General features: G+C 29.7%; 1 protein-coding gene across 5 annotated transcripts in view; it reads right to left on the reverse strand.

Annotated features, from left to right (window-relative positions):
- LOC113510814 (hemicentin-2-like) overlaps positions 1–11,468 on the reverse strand; it is a 74,645-nt gene extending 63,177 nt beyond the window's left edge. Inside the window, exons 1-2 of one of the 5 annotated variants that reach the window (XM_052896307.1) lie at positions 11,354–11,468; positions 1,990–2,204 (exon numbers count right to left, since the gene is read on the reverse strand). In XM_052896307.1, the coding sequence (XP_052752267.1) occupies positions 1,990–2,029 (40 nt within the window). In that variant the 5' untranslated portion in view covers positions 2,030–2,204; positions 11,354–11,468. Of the gene's footprint in view, positions 1–1,989; positions 2,212–11,138 lie in introns of all 5 variants that reach the window. The other 4 variants (XM_052896306.1, XM_052896304.1, XM_031907204.2 and 1 more) reach the window with 4 other exon arrangements.
- Between the last annotated feature and the right edge of the window lie 12,333 nt (positions 11,469–23,801).

Consider the following 23,801-nt stretch of genomic DNA (forward strand, 5'->3'; position numbering starts at 1 on the left):
ATTGTTAGGTACTGAAGCCTTGTTATTTGAAATGATACAGAAATGAGGGCTACCATGACTGTCATAGTATATTCTATGAGGTCCATGATACCGTTTATGCCTATCTACGACAGTTATTTCTTTTCATCAGTTGAGATGTCAGTTCTTTTGCCATTAAATTACAAATAAAAAATATATGCTTTAAATGTTTTCTAATTGTTAAATCAAATTTATATTTCTTTTTATAAAAATGTCCTTTACTTCAACTGTGATGAGAGGAAAAAAGAAACTATTTGTTTTACCTAACAAACCGTACTCCAAAGAATCAGAGAAACAAATCGAATAATTGCTGTGAACACGGAGCAAGACAGTGAAGCAATACGATGTCGCTATCTCCAAGGAGTCATTGTACGAAATGAAACGATTTTGTCGCTCGATTGAGTTCTCTCAATGCATTAGTTCAGTTCCTCACTACGGCTACGCTCAGGCTAATGCCCCGAAGGTTTCTACTAGTACTTTTGTGATGAATTTGTAACAAAGACTAAAACGTTATTTCAACCTGCGCTACTGATAGGGTACTACTTTCATACAAAAAACATATATTTTTATTTTTAAATGACTTTAAAAAAAATCCTATTTCGTTTACAATTTTTTATTGCATGATATTATTTTTAGTTTATTTACTTATAATTCAATATTATTACCTAATAATTAAAGTTATAGTTTTCTTTGTGGAGTAAAAAGTTACTTTTTATCAGATAATTTATGCCATAGCTCAGTGAAACTATCTAGTGCTTAAAAAATATAATGTTAATTTTTTCGTAATATTAAAAGTTTATTTCCTGCTATACTTTTATTTTAAGAACAAAATATTTTTCTTCCATTTTTCAGTATCTACGACAGTGTAATAAACCCTTTCTTCGCAGAAAATAAACAATGTTATTTCCAATGAAATCTGCCGTGTTATCTTCCGTCGATTTTGATATAAAAAGAATATTTCGTCATTCAATAATTCATCTGTTCATCGAAACAGAAACAAGGTTGTAGATGTGTGTATTTGAAAACGGCTCATCGAGATGTAATTGCGGAATTCTCCCAATAAAGAAAGTAAAAAGTGTTCATTGGTGCGTATGTTTTCGGGTGGACTGAGCCCGATCGACTAAATTCCAAAAAATGCTTGCTTTTCAAACGGCCGGGTTGACTGGATAAAGCATATATAGATAGAAATAGCTGTATGCGATCAAAACACGTTTATTGTATCACAGAGTATAAAAATTACCTACAATATGGTAATAAAAAAAACCATTAACAGAAGCTCGGGAATTGAAATTCATAATCGAATCCAATAAATGCTTAGTAAATACGAGTACGAGAGTCGTATTATATTTACTTGTATACTATACTATATGTATACTATACACATGAGATAAAACATAAAATATTTTTTGCGTAATGAACGCATTAATTAAATAATAGGTAATTTTTTTTTCTTATTATGCAGGTACACTACGAGTAGATACATAAAACGTGACTTAATATAAAGTAGACAAAATATCTAAACTAGTATTTTTTGCATTTTTAGTATTACATGGAATATTATAGTGTTTTGGTGTTTAAAACTTTATCGTATATTATTACTTTCAACGTTTGATGTAAGTGTTAAATTTACAATGCCTTTAAATAATAGCATATTTCCAAAAGAAACAGGGGTCGGCTTGTGCAAAATGGCGAGATGTTATAAAGGCCCATAAGTTACATCTGGATGGGAAAGGTGTAGGTCAATCTATGAAAAAGGGCAATTCAAAATTATTTTCTCTATTTATAGATGGAGAATTATTCTAAAAGATTGTTTTATAAAAGGTACTAAACTGTGCCTAGGTTTAAGGCCGGAGTTCATAAATAAAACAATATTTTCAAGTACTTTCGTAGCACATATTTGATTTTGTATAATCTTACTAAATATGGATGAATTATACAAACTAGACAATATACATAATCTAAAATACTTACCCAAATGAGCAGAAAAATACACTAGCGCCGCAAACCACATCACGAATGTTTTTTTTTTTCACATAATTGGTATAAACGAAATTTTTATGTCACTTATATATATAAACACTGATTAGTCAAATGATTGTTCAGTACATTATTCACACACTGTTATGCTTTTTAATAACTTATATAATTGATTCATTAAAATAGATTAAACCATAGTGTCTTCAAACCTGGGCACTGGTTTTTTAGTTAATAAAATAGCACTAAATATTTTTTTATTATAAAAATAAGTTTATTTTTATAATAAAAATGTGAATTATTATTTAAATCTTGTTAATTAATAATTAATATTATTAGAAAAACACTTGTACTCTTACACAATCAAATTGTTATAATAAATACTTGACCAGATTCGCCATTCAAGTTCATTTTCGAAGATTAATTCAATAATCTTGTTTTCTCCGTACAATTTTAATGAGTATGAGTACAAGTGTTTCTGTGACTATTAACATAAATAAAATAATAATGATCGTAACATAATTTAATGTTTGTTTTATATTTAAAACACATGTATGAATACAAATATTAGAAAAGAAAATAGAAGAACCTTCTGAATTTTTAGATTACTTTGTGAGAAATCTACAAAAGTTTATTTTTTATTGTTTCAAAAATATTATTAATGTTATTAATGACGTCCATATGAATTAGATACAAAAGTAATTAATAAAAAAAATCCGATGCTCTGTTATAGAAACTTCTGGTTGTTCATCGATAACAAGTTACTTGTTATCGACGTTAAAAGTTATCTTTATGTCAATCATTCTTGACCAAGTTGCAAACAGTGGTTCCCTTATAACTATCTAACTATATATATATACCATGCTATATAATTCTTTATCTTAAAGCCCTTGCGGGGTTGGTAGAGCTCTCAAATATAAATTATACAAACTCTTTAAATCTATAATCTATATTATTTAGGGAGAATATATGGATTATATTATAAATAGGAATATTTCTCATAGAAAAAGCAAAGCAAATACAAGCATTAACAAAAACATTAAAAAAATAAAGACTAATAGCAATAAATCAGTAAAAGGGTATAATTTTCTAATTATAGTTTGTGACAGAACAAAATTATATTTTCTAAGTTATATAGTATGTTTTGTTAATGGCAGCAATTATTAGTATTTAGACTAAAATGAATATGTAGGTTAATTCTGTGGATTCGAGGTTATAACTGAAGTTTCGAGTTTCGTGAGCTCGATTCCTTGTTATATCAGTTTTATAAATCATGTGTTATATAAATATTTCTAAATTAATACAAATTTCACAATAGTGCTCAAAAAAAATTTTTTTTGAGGGCTTTAACATTGAAATGTGCACTTACTGTTCTTGACAAAAAAGTCAAATATAGATAAGTCCACTCTTTGTTGCCTTTTTACCTTGCTTTTTGTTAATTATGAGTTTTATTTGTGCGCCTATTTTTATGTAACTATATTTTTCTTTGAGAGGAACTTTTAACCCATATTATACAGATCATGACTTAATAATCTTATATTTCGTACTAAATAACAGTAAGATATTTATATATATATGTATTACATAATTACAATAATTGTCGAATGTTATATTCGTGTATTATAAACTCCAATAACTAATAAATATAATTGAACTTGCTCGTACCAAAACAAATAAAAATATATAGGATTTTCTATTTAATTGGTACACGCTAGTCGAAATCCTATCAGTCGAAATGTATATACAATCTACTTCACAATCTCTATCAATAAAATATTTGATTCAGAATAATGAATACAGTGAATTGCTTTGTATTTTTTTAATAAAAAATTGTTTGGTGACCTCACTTGTTATTCTTCTTTTTCTATGGATTTTAAATAACATTGTATTATATAATTTTTGAAATCATATAGTACACATATTATATTTGTAATATACGTGACAAAAATATATATCTAGTTAATTGTTGCGTTAAATGGATGCCTTAAATTATAAATATTTTGCTACTAGACGCCAAATATGATCATGCTATTAAGAATTATGCTTAAAATTTGTACTGTACTGTAAATATGCTTATTTATTGTTGTTAATTTTTTTTTCTAATTCTAAAGATATAATTTGCAAGTAGTGTAAATCATTGTATCATATATACCTAACAGTATAACGACGAATTCTAAATATCTTACTTTATGAAGAAGAGATTCAAAGCATTCAGTCTTTAAGACTGCTTGAAATTCTAATAACAGGTTTGAAAATTATTTACATATTCAGTATCATATATCCTAAATGGAAGCTAAAGGAGATAAACAGTGACATGGTAGGTTCAAAAGGCGTCAGAGTATTCGCTGAAGCTTGCAATCCCTTTGATCAGCGACGTTGTGTTTTAGCTCCCACGTTTGTGCAATCATCGACATGGAGGAAATCTGTATTTTGAACTCCACTGAGGTCAAATTCAAAATTCCATATATCATAAAACTTTACCTATCATGATACGGAAAATATTGGAAAAGTTCCTTGTGTATCGAACTTGATAAGTAGCTATGTATATTTTGGAGGAATATTTACAGAAGGCAAGATCTTTGTAGACTACTAAATATATAAGAAAATTATGTCTTCGTGTACATGGAACTCAATATCATATGTTTCTATAGGTATTTATAATTTTTTTTTTAATAAATGTTGTAGTCATAAAGAACCCTTTTAGGTAAAATTTAGTTCTTATACCCAGCAGTGTTTGTATTGTTTTAATCTATCAGGTTATTAATCTTTAGAATATGGTAGGATGGATGGCTGAAAATAAAAAAGAATATACTACTATCCTAACAATAAAATATGTAGGCATTCTATATAAACAAAAGTTATATTAAAAATAGGCAATAAATTCTTATCATAAAAAAATGTAAATGGGAATATATTTCGCTTATAAAAGTCGTAGCTTAAGTAATATGACTCGGTTACATCTCTTCTGAGCTGGCACAATAAAAAGCCGACTACTAAAATCGAGAAAATCTGGTAGAATATCTATATCATTTAGGGTTTCATAGGAAGAAGTTAAGAATTGTGTTTTAATTATAAATAAAAAATACATAGGCGAATATAACATTATAGTTCGTTTGTTACATTTTCATAGTTATACAATTATAATTCAAAAATGATGAAATTTTTTAACTGTATCCATATAAATATTAGCCCGACTATGGATGTACGAGTATGTGATATATTAAAAAAAACCACACTTTGTTATTTATTATTACACATCCCATCATCTATAATATAAATATTAATACGAGAATATTTTTCTTGAATTTTCAAATTGTATGTACATGCCTTTTTAAAAACTTTTACGACTTATTTAGTTAGTTTAGTTTTTTGTAGTAATTTATTATTACAAAATTCAAAGTTAGAGAAAACATGTTTATATTATATAGTTTATATTAATACTAAATACATTGAGATTATTTCAATATGTATTAATATTATGCAAGAAGTATTATATTATCAGTTACTATTTTCAGTAGCAGTACTATTATTATTTATATGTACGCACTGCTACAACGTATTACTGGTCGTGGTAATAATAACAAAGATCACGATATCTATATTTTTCCCCTTTAAATATACTTCACATGAAATACAGAACCCTTCCGCGAATTCACTCACAATTGATAGATTTATGTGAAATAGTCGTCGGTCGCCTATCGGCGGGGCGGCAGTAAAATTTTTACGCTTCGGAAAAACCGTTTGTGCAATCAGGGAGGATTGTGCTCGAAATCTAAGCTAAGCCGCGTTAAGCATCGTAGGCACCGGGAAAACATTTCGCTCCAACTGAATCGTATTACTGATTTTTAAAAAGGTTTCGCGGATTAAAAGTAAAAATATCCACTTGATACCATGTGCACATATTGAATGGATTTTTTAATAAAAACAAAATATTGCTTGGATATAAACAAAATATTGATTACAAATAAAAACTTTCTTTGTAAAGATATATTTGTAAAACAATATAATCAGTAACTATAGTGGTGTTGTTAACGTACTGGTATTATGTTAAAATGAGGGGGAGGATAAAGAAACCTATGTAAAGTTAGATATCAGAAATAGGTATTTGTAATTGAGGTTCAATTTACACGAAAACTAAACATACCTATCACTCCTGAATTATAAAATATAAACTAGAAAATAAAAAAAAATCATAGCAAATCCTCAAATCATTTCTCCAAAAATGCATGATATCCGTACATTATTATAATAATTTGTAATAAAAATTATTATTGTCCCCTAAGGTTGACTGGGAGAGTATTTTTTTTACCATGTCAATTTTCCATTTTGCATTTAATCCACTTTTTCCAAAACACAAAAACTTATTTTTTTTTTACATTTACTTTATTCTGAAACTAACATGAAGAATATTTCAATTTAATTGTATTTTTTTTTATACAGACGACATCTTTGTTTATACTGAATTGATTTTGTTGATTTTTTATAATCGACAATATTGTTCTCAATTGTTTTTAATTTTTTTTTTAATGAAAGAAAATCTGTATTATTATTATTAACTGATACGGTAGCTTTAAATATGTGCGTTATTTTTTTATTAACAATATACTTTTTAATGCTGCCCCAGAGTCCTCTACATTGGCGCTCAGTTCCGTTCGATTATAAATAAAAAAGACGGTCCCTTCCGGCGCAGTAACTTAGAAAATGGCCGATACAGCTCGTTTGCTTCGGTGACATTATTTTCCATTTATTTTGGAAATACACGCATTTTCAATACTTATGTATGGGAGTATTTTGGAAAACGCACAGAAAATAAAATGAAAAGAAGAATATATTTAAAATGTTGTATAACGTGTTTGTAATAACCAATTAATGTTTTAAGTTATATATTGCACAGCAAAAATTTAGAAATTTGTATCGGCAACGAGAATTATAATAAAAATAGATTAAATTGTAAAATGAAAAGACTACGATAAAGAATATAAAATTGAAAATAATAGAATAATAATCCTGACAGATGATATTTTATGTTCTCGGTATACTGGAATTTTGTAAATTACTGCACCTTCTCTTTCTATTTAATATTTATTGAAACATATATATTATACCAGGAATAAAAAATAAACTTGTTAGAAAAACTCATTAATAAATTAGCAGGCACGACTAAGGGGGATAACTTATCGGATAAGAATTTAATTCTGCGCTGGCCAGAGTTCACCAGAGAATGTCTTGATGGCGTAAGTCATGACCAGCATTGATCAGTAGCTCTACTCTCATATAAATATCGTTCAAACATCTTTAAAGTTGAGAAGTTTTTCCATGGAGGTCTTATCCAAAGTTGTATTCTCGTATTACTTGTCAATTGACTTTCCGACCGAGGAATAAAACATTATTTCTACGTTTATATTTTAAATCAAATTAATACATAATAAGTCTGTTTATAAAAAAAGATTAAAAACAAGTTATTAAAGCGTTTAGGCTTCATCATCAGACTTTAGGTACTAGATTAGTTTAATCAGTTTAATCAATCAACAAAAGAACAACAAATTGTAACAAACTATTGTAAACAACGAATTTATAACGCGTAGTTTACAAATTATATACTCTACAAATCTTCTTCATCTATCTGCACTTATCATCAGAGCAGATCAGTGGTACTATAATTTTGTTTTGTCACAGAATTTACATAATTATGTTAACATTTAAAATATATATCGTAAATTTTGTAAGATGATAAATGCCAAGTTCATTAAACTAGTTCGGTAAAATTCGGTTTCAATCGTCAATTAAATAGGTATGTAATTTAATATATTATATCAGTTTGTCGCATTGGTTCATAAATAATCATTAAACTCTCGAAGCTACTATATTGCACGAGCCGTGGTTACGAGCAAAGACTTTGTCGGACAAAGTTCAAGTCGCTATATGGGTGAAGTCCGGGCTAGTAATAAAAAGCGGTATATGCATCTATATTTACCCACATTGTACATATTAGTGCATGACATAGTGACTAACAGTATGCACTCTCTTATATGAAGTAACTATAAACTTCCTTTGTAAGTATTTACTTTGTAGTTGCTGCTAGCATATTTTGATCAACTTCTAAAAAGTAAACTTAATATTTTTTTTTGGAACTTGAAACGATTAATTAAGGGCTCACACAAAGAAAAGTGTCACCGTATTATATAGCTAATACTTATTTGAACTTTGGAGATTTACCTTGAATCTATTGTCTTTTTTTTAAATAACCTATGTTATCTCATTATTATCGATTTTTATTGTAGTGTTTTGTGGTTATTTGTGTAATGGCGCTGATATATCTATAGATAAAACTTTTAGTTTCTCAAAATACGAAAGATTACTGTTCTATGAACAACATTGTGTGACACTATGGATTAAACTAAATGATAAATAAATAACAAAGTTTATTGATAAATAATATAATGTGCGTTCAAAGATGAACCTTCATGGAAATTGATAGACTTAAATAAAAGAAAATTTAAATAAGTGAATAATAACAAAATAATATTACGTCAACAGATAGTATTTAAAAATTCAAAATTAATATAATTAATAGACAACACTATAAAGGAAAGAACCGGCATAGTTGTAAATAACTGTACTGATATATAAGCACGTGAGAAAATTGAATATACCTAAATGATAATAATTATGACACTCATTTATAAATAATATATGTATTCACTGCAATTTTCTATTGTATATTCGACGTTAAAATTGCCTAATAGATGAAGTCAACAGAAATCTTACATAGCGACTGACATACTGCACTAAAGGATTTCAGCAAAAACATAGATGAAATTAATATTAAATTTTTAATATTTAGTAAAATGGTTTTATTTATTTATTTTTAACTTTTATCAATTTACAATTAATATTTAAAATAGTAAAATATTATATGTAATTTTCCATTAGCTAGACTTGCTACTTCGTATATGTAGATTTCAGAAGAAAATCAATAAATTAGACCAATAGATATTAGATGCGTTTCAAGATAACACGTATATCAGATTTTAAGTTAGACTTTTAGTAATATAACTGTGAAAACCGCATTAAATTTGGTGTATAAATGTTCTTGTGTGGTGTTAGAACAAATATCAGACAGATAGGGCTCTTCTCAACAAATAACAACGTTCCGAACTCTGCAGTAGATTTAAAAAAATGTCGATTTCAAAGTACTTATAAACAAGTCTATTTAAATAAACATTATTTGAAATTGTCAAAACTTCTAAAATTATTATTTTAATATCTATTAGTTTTATTAAGATACCTAAATATATAATTATTTGTCATGTACAGATATCATCTAGTTACATTTTCATTGTATTAGTAAATTAGATACCTGCCTGTTGTAAAATAAATTTATACAGAAATCTTTGATGTAAGATGGTCACGGTTGTTGCGTATACAAGCACTTTGTCTAAAGTCATCACGCTTCAATTAAAGTAGGTAGGTTGAAAACTTTCTTACGCTACGCAGCGTAGATGAATACAAAATCTGGCGAGAATTCTCTACTACAAATTTAAATTGGGCGTAAACATTAACATTATAAAGTACAAAATTGCTTGATAAATCATACTAAAATTATAAAGATTTCCCGTTTATATTTTAGATGATTTAAACAACTTTCCATAAGAAATATGGTTTGAAATTTGAAAACAAATTTTGAATGCTTCATACTGCCGAAATAGATTATAATATTATCGCATTTTTATTTTAAAGATTTATTATTAAAATACTATTTTTTTTAAATGAGTGAAAGTTTTCATTTTCATAAACATTAATTCACATAACATCATATTTTATGTCCTTCTTATTCATGAGTAGGCTAGCGGGGAACGTATGCTATTGGTTGCTAGAAAAATAAATTAGTATAGAAGATGAAAAGTTGATGTGGTTCAATCTGATGTAAAGTGGTGTCTGGTGCCGATAGAAAGATTCTTGCATATGTTTCTGCCAGCCTCCATGTTTTATATCTAGCATAGTGCCACGCCACACAGAAATTACTACAATTTCTGCCTATTTGGCTAGTTATCCCGTATTATGTTAATTTTATGATACCCAAGGGATGCAAATGCACAATTTGGTATCCTTGTTGTTAACTAGTTCGTATTAGATATCATTGAAATATAATATGTCGCTTGTGGTTATAAGACCTTGAAGATTACATTGATTTGAGGGCAATATCCATATTAAAAAAAAATATAATAAGGCTGGCATGTAATTTAAAAAAATATAAAAAATATTATAGGAAAAATATTTTAATTTGCCATAGTGCCTATTTTTATTTTTTCAAAGGAACCTCCTCAGTTTTTTTTTCACATAAGAATAACAACTTCCACTCGATGACCGTAGTCCTTGAATTGTGACAGCTGACGTTTCAAATGACAGGTGCCATTAAAATGACATTGATTGCATTTTTAGCAATTTTAGAGGAATTTTAACAAGAATTTCCACAAAATATTATAAGAAATGTAATTGTGAAACCACTTTCTGGAATATTTCATATTACATTCATATCATATAACCGTATGGTTTGACTTCGTTTGCAGAATCGATTTTTTTTTATTTTTAATGACGGAATTGAATAACTTTCTTCAAAGAAGGTGGCATTATTAAGGAAAATCATTCAGTTTCATTATATTATTATTAAATTCGAAGAGATGTCATTAATTAATGATAATTTGATTCTGGAAATGAGACGAAATTAATTTATTTTTTAGATATATAAATTTTTCTTATATGATAATGTCGTGTCGTGTTGTGTAAAATTATGACGTGTGCACAATCTATAATACTAAATTATGTATAATAATATAAGTAATATAATATAAGCGTTGGCAAATTTTTTTAATCGTGTATTAAAAAAAATCATGCATGCACATTAATATAAACAAAAAACCAAATAAACGCTCAAAATATACGCAAATTATTTTTTTAGTTTAGCCGAGAATAGAACTCAGTACGCGCAAGTTCTCAAATTTGTAATACCCGTATTTATAATAATTATTTATATAAAAATATCATGCAAAAATAACTATAAAAATCATTATAAATATTTAAATTTAAATTAATAGTTTTTGTTCTTTTTACTACATAATATCTCGACTACGAAACTTATTTTTAACCTTACCAATAAAACCGCTTAATAAATTTATTTCATCCAAAATAAAGAAAATAAATCTTAAAACACTATGCCAAACATCACATAAAAAACAATTGAACCAAGTATTAGATCTCAATAAAATGCGCAGGTAAGAAATTAATTTGTTGTGATTTCTGATCACAGTTACAGAATTAGCACGATATGAATTTACCACTTATTTTTTTTTTATTTACTAACACAGGAATGATAGGTAAATTTAAGATTCAATATTAAATCTTGCGTTCGAAACGTGTTTCGAGTTTCGAAATTTGAATCGGCGCATGGCGCAAGCTCGTTCGCGAAGACCACGAGCGTCGAGCGAACTGGACCCCGCCGCTGGCATTTCGTTTTGCGCATGTGCACAAACCTCTTATAATTTGATATCTCACATCACCGCCTGTGACATTCCGCGGTAAAACCTAGTCGTAAATTATTCAATTTTATTTACTTATACGTACGCTTCTGAGGTATCTATATTATTATAAAATTGTTCGATGATTCTTTATCGATATTGAGACTAAAGAATAAAAAGCATTTCAAATACAAATCTTTACGTTTTTTGCTGATACCTACTTATACGTTACACACGTACATATAAATCAACGGGAAACCAGTGGGTAATCTTCATACACCGTTGTTAATTGTGAAAACATTCGTCCAGGATTATTTCGTCAACTGTCTACAGAGAATGTTTATAACTAAATCCTTTGATATCCCAACAGGAAGGTAAAGCGTCTTTGAATGAAATACCAAGCGACAATTTGGCTATAGAGGTTCATCGCAAAGACAAGAATATTTACGTCTTTGCGATTAAAGATTGTAGCTTTATGCTACGGAACATAATATTTACGTTCAGAATGGAATGCAAAGATTCTTAATATCGTGGAACCTTAGATACGTATAGATAAAGTGTCTCCATACAAATACATCACCAAAAATAAATCAATTTGTTTATTTATGTGTGCGTGATTAGGGTTACTATAATGTACATTTATTACTTACTATATGGGAGAAACTTTAAGGTTAATTTTCATAAAAAATGTTTTGAAAGAACAAGATAAAAAGTGTATAATGCTTCATAATAAAGCTTATCTTTACTGATTACTTTCCAAGTATACCTAAATTATGTTTTCATTTTAAAATAATTAAAAATGTCCACTATTTTAATTTATGATAAGCTTTATATTCAGCATAAAATGGACCATCCCTTTCTTTCCCATGGGTGTCGTAAGCCGACTAAGGAAATTTAATAGTCGAGGCATGGGCAGTAGCATGTTCCCTTAAACATCACCAGAGCCTAACTGCCTTTGCCAACTACCCTGCCAAGCGTAGTAACTACTGGCAAAACTCCCAATAGAGGGAAGCTTATGTTCAATAGTAGACAATTGACAGCTAATTTAGTGTGGTATATGGTACATATGGTTTATTTTATAATTTAAATCTTATTGTTATTATTTATTTTATTAATTTCCAAATTATAATGTAAATATTGACTTGCCATTGTGTGACGACAACTGTTACTTTGGTTAATAAAGAAATATGAATATGAATACATAAATATGTATATTTATATAATATCAAAACAAATGATTGCCAGTTAAAATCTAAAATATCTACTTGATCTGGAAGGTTTTTAATCTAATTATAATCCTCACCTCTTACACGAATTCCTCGAGTATATAATAATGAATTTAGTGACGTGGATCTATTCTTTCAATCTAAATAGACATTTAAGAAGCTTGTTGTAAGAACTATGAATCAATGAATCAATAGGTTAATTAGGTAATTAAGTAAAATCTTAGGGTCGGTATGATTGTATTTGCATGGTGTGAATGAATGTGTGTGCTTTAATGTGTCATAATGGTAACAGGAGGTAGTGTATTCATGCAAAATCTGTTGTATTTATGTATAAAATAAATATAGCAGTACTGAATATACTGTAACATACATGCATTGTTAAATGTTTGTATTTGAATGTATTGTGATTGAATGTCTGCATTGTACTTTTCCTTTTTTGCGTAAACCAATTTTGTACTTTTATAATAATAAGAAACCTGTTATTAGCCTTAATATTTTAAATACTAGTATGTAAGTCTTAACTGTAACGCCGTTGGTTTCGAATAAATAAATAAAATAAAATAAAATAAAAATAATTACTTGCAACACTAAAAAATGGCACATTTTATTTATATTTAGAAAAAAACATATCTCAAAATTTAATCAGCCAAAGACCAAATTAGCTAATTATATATTAATCTATTTTTTACAAGCATAAGCGTAAAAATAAATGAAAGTTCGATCGGATCCATGCCCGAATAAACTCTGTGGTTATAGAAATGAGATCCACAATGTGGTACTACGGAATGAGTTTAAAGAAAAAAGAATTTGAGGAGTTCTTTTTTTATGAATAATTGAGTTTACAGGCTGAAGTATTCAGTTGGTCTGTTTTGGACTTGTACAAAGTCTTATCGATATAAGATTTCTTCTGGAAGTACTTACTTAATAGAAAGTCGATTTCTGCTGTCATTAATTTAGTTAGCTGTGGTAAAAAAAATAAATATCATATACTGGATCGTTCAAGTTCGTTAAGGAATGAATGGGCAGCCAAGCAAATTGCAAGTTTTCTGTCACTACTTACCTGACGTGATAAATACGATAATCGTCAGAGATATCGAACACTGTTGAGAGAAAAAACGTAAAGATTACGTGGAAATAAATTTTGTCTCATAGGAGGTGATATAGTTCTGGTGCACTTACGATACGAGTACATTAGGATACCCGGATTTTGCAAAAGTATGCTTTTTTTCTGCAACCGACCCGTCTCTTACCAGCAACTTTTCCAGATGACTTCTGTTCATCTATAAATGTATATGTATAGCTGTGTATAGAGAAAATACGCTAAATATTTTTAAGCCTTTTTCCATTTCTACTTCGATGATGAGGAATGTGGTAACCGTCGCCTATAAACATAAACAGGATAATAGGCGTCACAGAATGCACTGTGATACCCATGTTCCTCCTCGAATGTTTTCATTCCTGAGGACTATGATATTAAATTCATATGTAACTCATAAATAGGTGAGATCAGTTTGAAAGAGGGTCAGAGAATACCTGTACTATTTGGAATAGGAAGGAATACATTATATATATGAGCTTGATGTAATTGCACGATTTCAACTCTTACTTGGCTCGTTTTACTTTCTGTTATACTTCGAATTCCGTATACTTAATTCTTTATTACACTACTTTTAAAGCTTCTTACACTAGCTAACTCAATTTTAGGTCGCTTAAACTTTTAAGATCAGTTTGTTCACTTAGTTGAAGTGCTAAGTTACTTGTGTAGTTGTAAAAGTTACAGGAAGTGGCCATTTAAAATTTAAAGAACACGCATATACGTATAAGATTATATGCGTATTCTCAAACGAGAACATACTGAGGTGGCAAACAAGTATATGGCCCACCTGATGGTAAGTGGTTACCGTAGCCTATGAACACCTGCAATACCAGAGGTATTACGCGTGCGTTGCCGATCCTGAAGAAACCTCTTTACCCCCCTTTTCAAGAACCCCATGCTGTAGTCTCTTGGGAAAACCTCGGCAGGGAGCTCAATCCACAGCCTGAGTGTTCGTGGGAGAAAACATCTCTGAAACCTCGCAGTACGCCACCATTGAGGCTCTAGGACATGAGGATGAACTCCCTGTCGATAGCGAGCCGTACGATGGTAGAAAGTGGCTGTGGGCATCATATTGAACAATTCCTCTGAGTACAATCCATTGTACAGGCGGTAGAACACGCAGAGTGAGGCAAAATCTCTCCTAAGACTTAAGGGTTCGATACCGTTTGTGAGCCTGCAATCATCGACAATTCTAATAGCTCGTCCTTGCCACGAGTCGAAAGGTTCAAGCTATTTAGGTGCTCTGGCCCATAAGTGACAGCAATACTCCATGTGGAGCGGGATTTGCGATTTGTAGAGCATTACTTATAATAGATAAATAATAAAACTACTACTAAAAATAAAATGAAGAATACTACATTTTATCTTTATTTTATTGTTAGTGCAATGTCTGTCAATAAGTCAAGAATTGTGCTAATTTATATTTGTTTGATTTTATGTTACTACTCATCATTATTATCATTTCAGCCATTATCCATCCACTGCTGAATATAGGCCTCCTCCATAGACTGCTATAAAGAATGGTCCTAAACCAACTGCATCCACTGAGTCCCTACAATGCATTTGAGGTCATCACTCCATCTAGTAGGGGTCGTCCTACACTGCGTTTGCCAGTATGGGGTCGCCACTCAAGAACCTTTCTTCTGTTGTATTGCTACTAGCATGTAAAAAAATTCCAAAGTGTATGTATGTATTGGACGGGATGTGTCAAGGTTAATTTAACTTCTCATGTATTAGATTACGTAACATGTAAACTTTAAGAATTATTTTACTTTAAAATATCTATACTTATATATATTCTATAAGCATGATTCCAAATGTTCCTGTAATGTGGTGATGTCAAACTTAGAGCAGATGTTATAATGCTATTAAATACTAGACAGCCAGTTAGTAAGACAGAGATAAACAACTTTTAAAAAATTTCGTTTTAGCCTGAAAACTACGCAGTATTATTGACATATTGTGTGGAAAATTGATCCAACATCCCCAAACCATTGTACTAAGGTATTATGTGTATTATATACTTTATCTATCGCATGATTCTATTTGAGTAGACCGCTTTAATGTATTAGACCGAGGACGGTGCAACGGGATTGTCGCTCAGTAAGCCGACTGCAAATAAAGTCGGAACGCTAGCGATCGGTTTTGGCAGATTGCCGAGCCTCTGGTGTTCTGGGTACTTACTTATTTCATTTCCAATGGATTTGACGGTACTGCGTCAGTAAAGAATTTGCGTAAATAATGAAAATGATACTCAAAATGTATAATTTAATATAAAAAATATTTACAGTTTACGTCTTATACAGAACCTTTTATCTCCCATTTCTGTAGTGATTTTGAGAAAGCTTTTGAATTTTTTTCTTTTATATATAATATATTTATTTATTTAAACTAAACACAGAAAAATTCTATGTATATTTGGCGGACTTAATACCGGACGGTGTTCTCTACTAATCAATCATTGGGCAAATCGAGAAATACATAGGTCGTGCATTATTGAAGATTGAAAAGTAAAGCAATATTTGATATACTCGTATTCATATAATTTATAATATGTTATATAAATTACTTTTACGTTGACACTACTTGTTAAAGTGGGGTCTACTAATATATTGCGGAGAGTTAGTGAATATATCTACATCCACTTTTTCAAATATGTTCTCCAGGGTCAGGTGGGACTGGGTCTTATGGTAGTCTATGGGGAAAGCCTATATTAGCAGTGGATAATAATTGGCTAAAATTATCATAAAATATAATATTGTAATAATTAATGTAAGTTTTAAGTGTTATGACTTTATAGCTCTTATAAACAGAGAAACAAATAAATTGTGTTCAAAGGAACCCTTTACTTCTAATATAGATTATCGAGCAATGTTTCTTCGAAGCTTGAAGCAAAGATATGCTTTAAGCAAAGTGAGCTAGAATGTGCTTTTACAATCTCGAGACCATAGTTAAGTATTTTGTAATTTGGGCTGTCACTCTGTTTAATGAAATGTGTTATGTCTATTGAAACATACAAAGCGAAAAACACGCACGTTTTGTAATCACAACGTTAACATGGGTCCGACATGGACACAGATAGACATAATTAGGTTATTCTCATATAAGCCTATAGTTTTAGATCCGACTGTACGAGTACATTTACGACAAAGTGTGAAAATGTACTGAATAGCTATAAACAATAAGTAGGTAGCATTTAAACGATTTTAGTTTTTATTGTCATATGTTATTTTGAAGACTATTTTTTTTATAATATGCAGAATAGCAAACAAGCTGATGTTCCATCTGATAAAAAGTGATGACCGTCACTTACAGACATGAATAGCGCCTTGGACATTACAAAATACACTATAAAGTTAATAATACTCCTCATGGATTACCATTCTCAAGGTTTATTCTGTTAAGTCACCGTACCTTGTAATTTCACTATCATATCCCACTCTTCAAATCAAAATACAACCAAGCAAAATGCAAGCTGCTTCATGACATAAACGCGAGTGAGATAGAGTGGTCCATATAGACGAATTTTGATGGTCTATAAACCACGTTTAAACAATTTTGTTGTACGTTGTTACGTATATATTGATTACAAAACCGATTTCTTTATAACCTATAAAATTTTTCACAAATGATGACACTATTTAGTATATAGTAAAAGAATGTATGTGGTAAAGCACGCTTACTCTATCTTCCCGAGAGAATCATATTTAAATCAATAAGTATTAGATGCACCTTCCGATGGTTGCAGTTTCGATTTTCACACAATACAAATATTTTGTATTCATGAAATTCTATTTATATTTGTCTCGACGTTTTCTATGCATTATTTGGAATTTCCAAAAATGTGTGTATATATTGCTGTTCTTAGTTTGGGACTCAATAGAGATTTTTAATGGATGAAAATGGAATAGTTATGTCGCCTGCGCTATCGGTAAATGCTGGCGGGGCACCAGTGACGGGTGATAGGTGAGGATGAAAGCTTAGTTAATTCATGGTGACGTTTAACACAAGAATTAACCATGATGATTTCCAGAAGAAACTACGTGGAGGTCGAATTGATAGGGTATATTGCTAGCGATAGGGCTTTTAGACCGCCTTACTAGGAATCCCTTTCACTAGTATTAAATAGGGTTGTGCGATTGATATGTGGTAGGATTCTCGTTTCTAGTATATAAGCCTATAAATTATATACTATACTAACTAACCCTGTAAATGTTGTTCTGCTCTCTCATATAAGTTGAGGATAGGATACCCTAATCATCAAGCAGTATGAAATATATTTTCATACCTACCAAATATACATAGAATTTTATAAAAATCTGTCGAACCGTTTCGGAGGAGTACGACCATAAACACAGTGACAAGAGATTTCTAGATAAACAAATATAACATTTTACTATGTAATATTCTAGATTATAATAGGTTATGTACTATAATAATGTTGGTTTTGTACAATTGTTTTATCTTGATAATGTCAGGTAATCCCAAAACAGTTTTGTCCTTTGTGTAATAGAAATAAAAAAACGATGTTAATAGCCTAATGTTACCTATTATATTTTACCAAAATGTACATACAATAGTAGCTTCATGTTAGAAAAAAAGTTTTATATAAACTTGAACAAAGTTAGTGAATCTTTATTGATAATAAAGTATGTGCTAATTATGTATTCTTTCATGCATAAACAACATACTCGTACATTAAAAATTTACTTCTATAAGTACATAAATTTTCTTAAACAGGATTTAAATTATTAACAAATTGTTGTACTTTATAAATAAAATAAATGTTAACTTATATTAGAACAATTTATAATTAAATTTTAAACCTATTTTAATATAATTTAATAATAATAAAACCATTTATTCAGCTACAAGTATAGCAGTAATTGGACAAAACGTACTAATGACTAGTGTAAGAACATTTAATATTACCTATACATTAATGTAATAATGGGCGAATGCTGTGGTAGCAGCTAAAATGGTCTCTACTCAGCCTACTATTATTAGGATTATATATTTAACACTTGAATAAATAGGTGTACTTTTAACCAGATTGTAACCAGATTTTAAATTTTTCTATAGAAAAGCATAAAATATTGTTCTGCGTTAAAAAGTATCTTATATAATTATATCGATTCCAATAGTCAAAACGTTTTTAAAACTATCATACTACCATTACATTTTTCAAAAAACATTTAAACTAATATGAAAATCTTTATTAATATATTAAATGAGAAAGTAAGTTCGTTTGTTTCCTTAACGCGCCTATGAATTTTGGTACAGGTACACATATATGAAATGAAGAAGGACATAGTCCACTTTTATTCTCGGGTAATGAATATATCACGCGGAAGAAATAAAGGATAAAAGTTAATATTACATATTGTCCGATTTTATTGCAATGTTATTATTAACTAGCTGTCTGCCTCGAATTCATACGAGTGTACTAATGAAGTAAATGAGATCAAATCTTTCCACTTACTTTTTATATGGAGATTTTTATTCCAAATTGTCCACTTTTTCGTACGATTTTTCAACATTATATATATATATATATATATATATATATATATACTTTGTTCTAAAAATTACAAATACAACAAAAGAAGGATTAGCCAAATTGGTGAAGCAATTTTAAAGAGTGTTGAAGGCAAATAGTAGAAATGGAATCCTAATAATTTCAATTTCTTAAGCTGATTGGTCATCTATTTATGTATTTAAACAACAGCTTTCGATGCTCTCGAAATTAATAATGTAAAGTTTTCGAATAGTTGTCCCTGTGTCGAGATCATGTGCTCCCGAAAAGTCGAAAAATTGTTGCCATTCTTCTTCTTAACTTTTCATGTGAAATTTTTTAATTAAACCACGATAGCGACTCGCAATAAACCAATAATGTTATAAAAGATAAGTTCGAATATTTATGAAATACTGCTGTCACCTTTAAAATGCTTCTATTAAACACCAGTTAGCTATTCTAGATTCTATTAAACGCTGAGCCAAAAAGTTTATATAAAACGACTTGCTCTCATAGAATCTGAACTCCGAAGTGTACCATAAAAGTGGGCAGATATTTATGTTTTATGTTAGACAAAAATATTTTGGTTGTTATAGTTTACGATTGGTAAAATAAAATATAGATATATATAATTATAACAGTAATTATAGCAGTGAACACTTAACACCGACATGATATTCTTTTTTATTAGTATTGAAATTTCACTATACCGAATAAAATTAATAGTAGTTTTTATTATAATGAGAAAGAATTAAATACACAATTACTTTATTACCATTAATTATGTTAATTTAAGCTAATGAAAATTACAAAGACGTTTTAGGGTCCTCTATAAAACTACGTAAGTAGGATAAGAAATCATTTTCAAACAAGATAAGAGAGCATATTGATATTCAATATGTTATGAATTCAAATAAACCTAGTATCTATCTAGTTCTCTATTATAATACTAATAAATACCACAGGGCAATTATACAAAGTGTTGTATAATTGTCATATCTAGTTTTAAAGTAAGCAGAGCTTGGCATATTATAAGACTGTTAAAAATACTTGAGTCTTTTTTTATATTATAATACACATTATACATCAAAAAAAGTTCTGATAAATAGAAACAGTATTTTCATTAATCATAAACAGACAGACTTACTTATGAATACAAACGTTTTTATTTTGTAGGGTAGTTCGAACCTACAACCATGAAGCGTCGTTTATGAAATTGCTATAACAAAGTCTTTTTCAGGAAGCGTTACGCTTTAGTAGTAGTTTAAGGTCATTTCAATCTTATTGATATTAAAAAGTTTGTATCATCCATCTTCATATCAACCCATTAACACACTACAGTTGGACACGGATCATAAAAGAAGTGAGCATTAGTCTACTATTACCACGCTGGACAGACAGCGCGCTATAGTGTTTTATTTTGAATTTCCCTTCTGTTACACTGTACGCGATGTATTGTGCTTTATTCCTTTAGTAGCCTTTTACGACAACGTGGGGATAAAATGAGCGGGGGCATATTCATTCTTACTTTGTATAACTTTAAAATTTCAACATTAAAAATTAGAGTATTTAATTAAAATAGGTAGTTATATACGTAAATAGTTGCAATAATCTTTATTAAAATAATATTAATAAAAATATCGAGTTATAATCTGAAATGAAGTTAAAAAAATGTAAACAAGAAAATGTCATTGTCAAAGACTAGAATTTTTTTAAACTTTATAGAATTTATACTTTGGCTGCGATTATGTAAGTATTCTAAGATTGTTTTTGTGTTTGTATTATGCCCATTTGATGCATATATCTATTTTAAACTGTTACAATAATAATTTAATAGATTAATTGTAATTGATTTGAATTTTAAATCTTCTGGAATTGATTACTCTCATCAATAATACTCTATATTTGAACATAATATATTTTCGCTACGATACAACAATAACGAAAATGTTATTAATAGCTATGAATTCTTATTTAATTAATTAATTGTGGTAACCTTTTGGGTTTCCATTACATTTTAGTAAACAAATAACCAAACTCACTTTCATATTTCTAATATTAGTAAGAGCAAATATATAAATTTATTTTCTAACGTTAGACAATACGAACCAAAATATGTTAAATTTATTATAAATTGGTCGTTTTTCAAGTCTGTAAGATGGTCAAGTTTTCATATAGTTTTAGAATTGTATTGTATAATAAAATTATTCTACCTCTTGAACGTTCATGAACATTATCATTATAAACGTTCATCAAAATCCAAATTAACAAAATAGGCGACTTGCGGGAACAAAGAAAAAATATGCAAAATGTTTAAAGTACTTATTACTACGTATTATATCTTATTACCAGTATCATAATTATTTAAATTACAATTTTTACTTTAAAAAAGTATTAATTATTTTTAAATCATATCACGGATTAATCAAATCTCTTAAAAAGTTCTAGCACGAATTTTCGCCATTTTTGAATAAATTACATAAAATAATGGATTTTTTTATGGTAGTTTGATTTAAATTTTTAATCTTGAATTCCATTTTAGATCATAGTATTTATTCGCTTACATTTATTAGTACGAGGGCTACACTGGAAATTTTTAGAACTGGCTACTTAAAAGCAATATAATAAAAAAATTGTTAAAATTTTGAAAATGGAACTCTTTACGAATAATACTGAGTATATAATTTATTCGTTTGTCATTTGTTTTACTGTTTGGCGGCAAATTGAAAGTAGTCTGTGTAACGTTATCATGAACTTAACACGACAAAATTTTCGTGCGAGGATTTTTTATCACTTTCGATGTCATCTAAGTCAACAAGAAAGTTATGATAGACTACGATTGGTCTTTTATGATAAAGCCCCGTCTCGTGCCATTGTTTACAACTGGTTTAACGAGTTTAAACGTGGTCGCACTAATCTCACCGATGATGTGCGTGAGGGACGGCCTTCTACGGCGATGACTGAAAATAACATCAGTGTTGTGCGGCGTATGATAGTGACTGACAAAAGAGTGACCAATCAGCAGATCCGGGCAAGCTTAGGGATTGGTATGAGTCAAGGGTACAAAATCCTCCATGAACATTTAGCGGTCAGGAAGCTTTATACCCGGTGGATACCTCATAATTTAACCGAGGCTCAGAAACTCCGTAGTGTTGACCGAAACGCTTCATGCATAACGTTCATTCGTAGTTTTACAGAGGTGACTCAAATTCTGTGTTTGACATAGTTACGGAAGACGAAAGCTGGATTTACTGTTCCTAACTAAACTATCCCGAAACTAAAAGACAGTCAGCTCAGTGGGTGTTTCCTTCCGAGGAGTTGCCAACTAAAGTGAAGAGAGGTCGAAGCGTGAAAAAAAGATGGTGGCCTCCTTCTTTAGAACGACAGGTCATTACGCGACAATTGTTTTAGAAGATCGAAATGCAGTTACTGCAGAGTGGTACAGTAACAATTGTTTGCCAAGTGTTTTGGAAAAAATGCGTGAGCAACGACCTCGCAGTAGAATCCTCCTTCACCACGACAATGCTTCGTCGCACACCGCCAGGCAAACGATCAATTATTTGGTGACTTCAGACGTAGAACTACTGGGTCATTTGCCTTATAGTCCCGACCGAAAAATAAAAGAAAAACTTCGAGGAAAACGTTTTATGGACGCCGAGGAAGCTGTGGCTACGTTTCAGAAGGCCGTCGAAGAGATCTCTAAGGACAAGTGGGCAAAGTGCTTTTCTCAGTGGTTCTATCGGATGCAGCGACGATGTATTGACGTGAATGGATACTATTTTGAAAAGGTAAAAACTTGCAAATTTAATAAGTTTTTGATTTTCTAAGGACTTTCAGTTTGACCCTCGTATATTTTTTGTCCTTCTATTATACTTATTTACTTCGTCTATATTACATTTAAAATGAAGATTAACGATTGGTTATATTTTTTTTTATGATGGGTGAAAATGGTATGGTAACCCCGCCTGCGCTAACGGAATACGCTGATGGAGCACCAGTGAAGGGTGATAGATGAGAATGAAAACAGGCCAGTTAGCCCATCATGATGAATTCATCAGGAATTAACCATTATAGTTTCCAGGGAGAACCGCCAGGAGGTCGACCTGGTTGGATTAATTGCTAGCAATGGGATTCTCAGTCTCCATTACTAACAATCCCTTTCCCCCCGACTGGTTATATTAATATTGTAAGGCGCCAAGAGTATCAAACAAACAGACAGACTTACTATTTACATACATTTATAATATTTCTACTGAAAGAGTAAGTATTTTTCACAATTTATTGTACAGATCCTTTCATTTCTGTAAAAAATCTAATTAACTATACTCGATTAAGCTTAATTTCTTTCTTAATTGTTCGCGTGAATAATTTAATTTACAGTCTACTTACTTCATTTGAAACGCCATTTAAATATAGACTGAAATCATAAAATCCTCAATTGTTTCAGTTCTTTCAAA

Source organism: Galleria mellonella, unplaced genomic scaffold (assembly GCF_026898425.1).
Source record: "Galleria mellonella isolate WM207_F2 unplaced genomic scaffold, CSIRO_AGI_GalMel_v1 utg32, whole genome shotgun sequence".
Taxonomy (NCBI): Eukaryota; Metazoa; Arthropoda; class Insecta; order Lepidoptera; family Pyralidae; genus Galleria; species Galleria mellonella.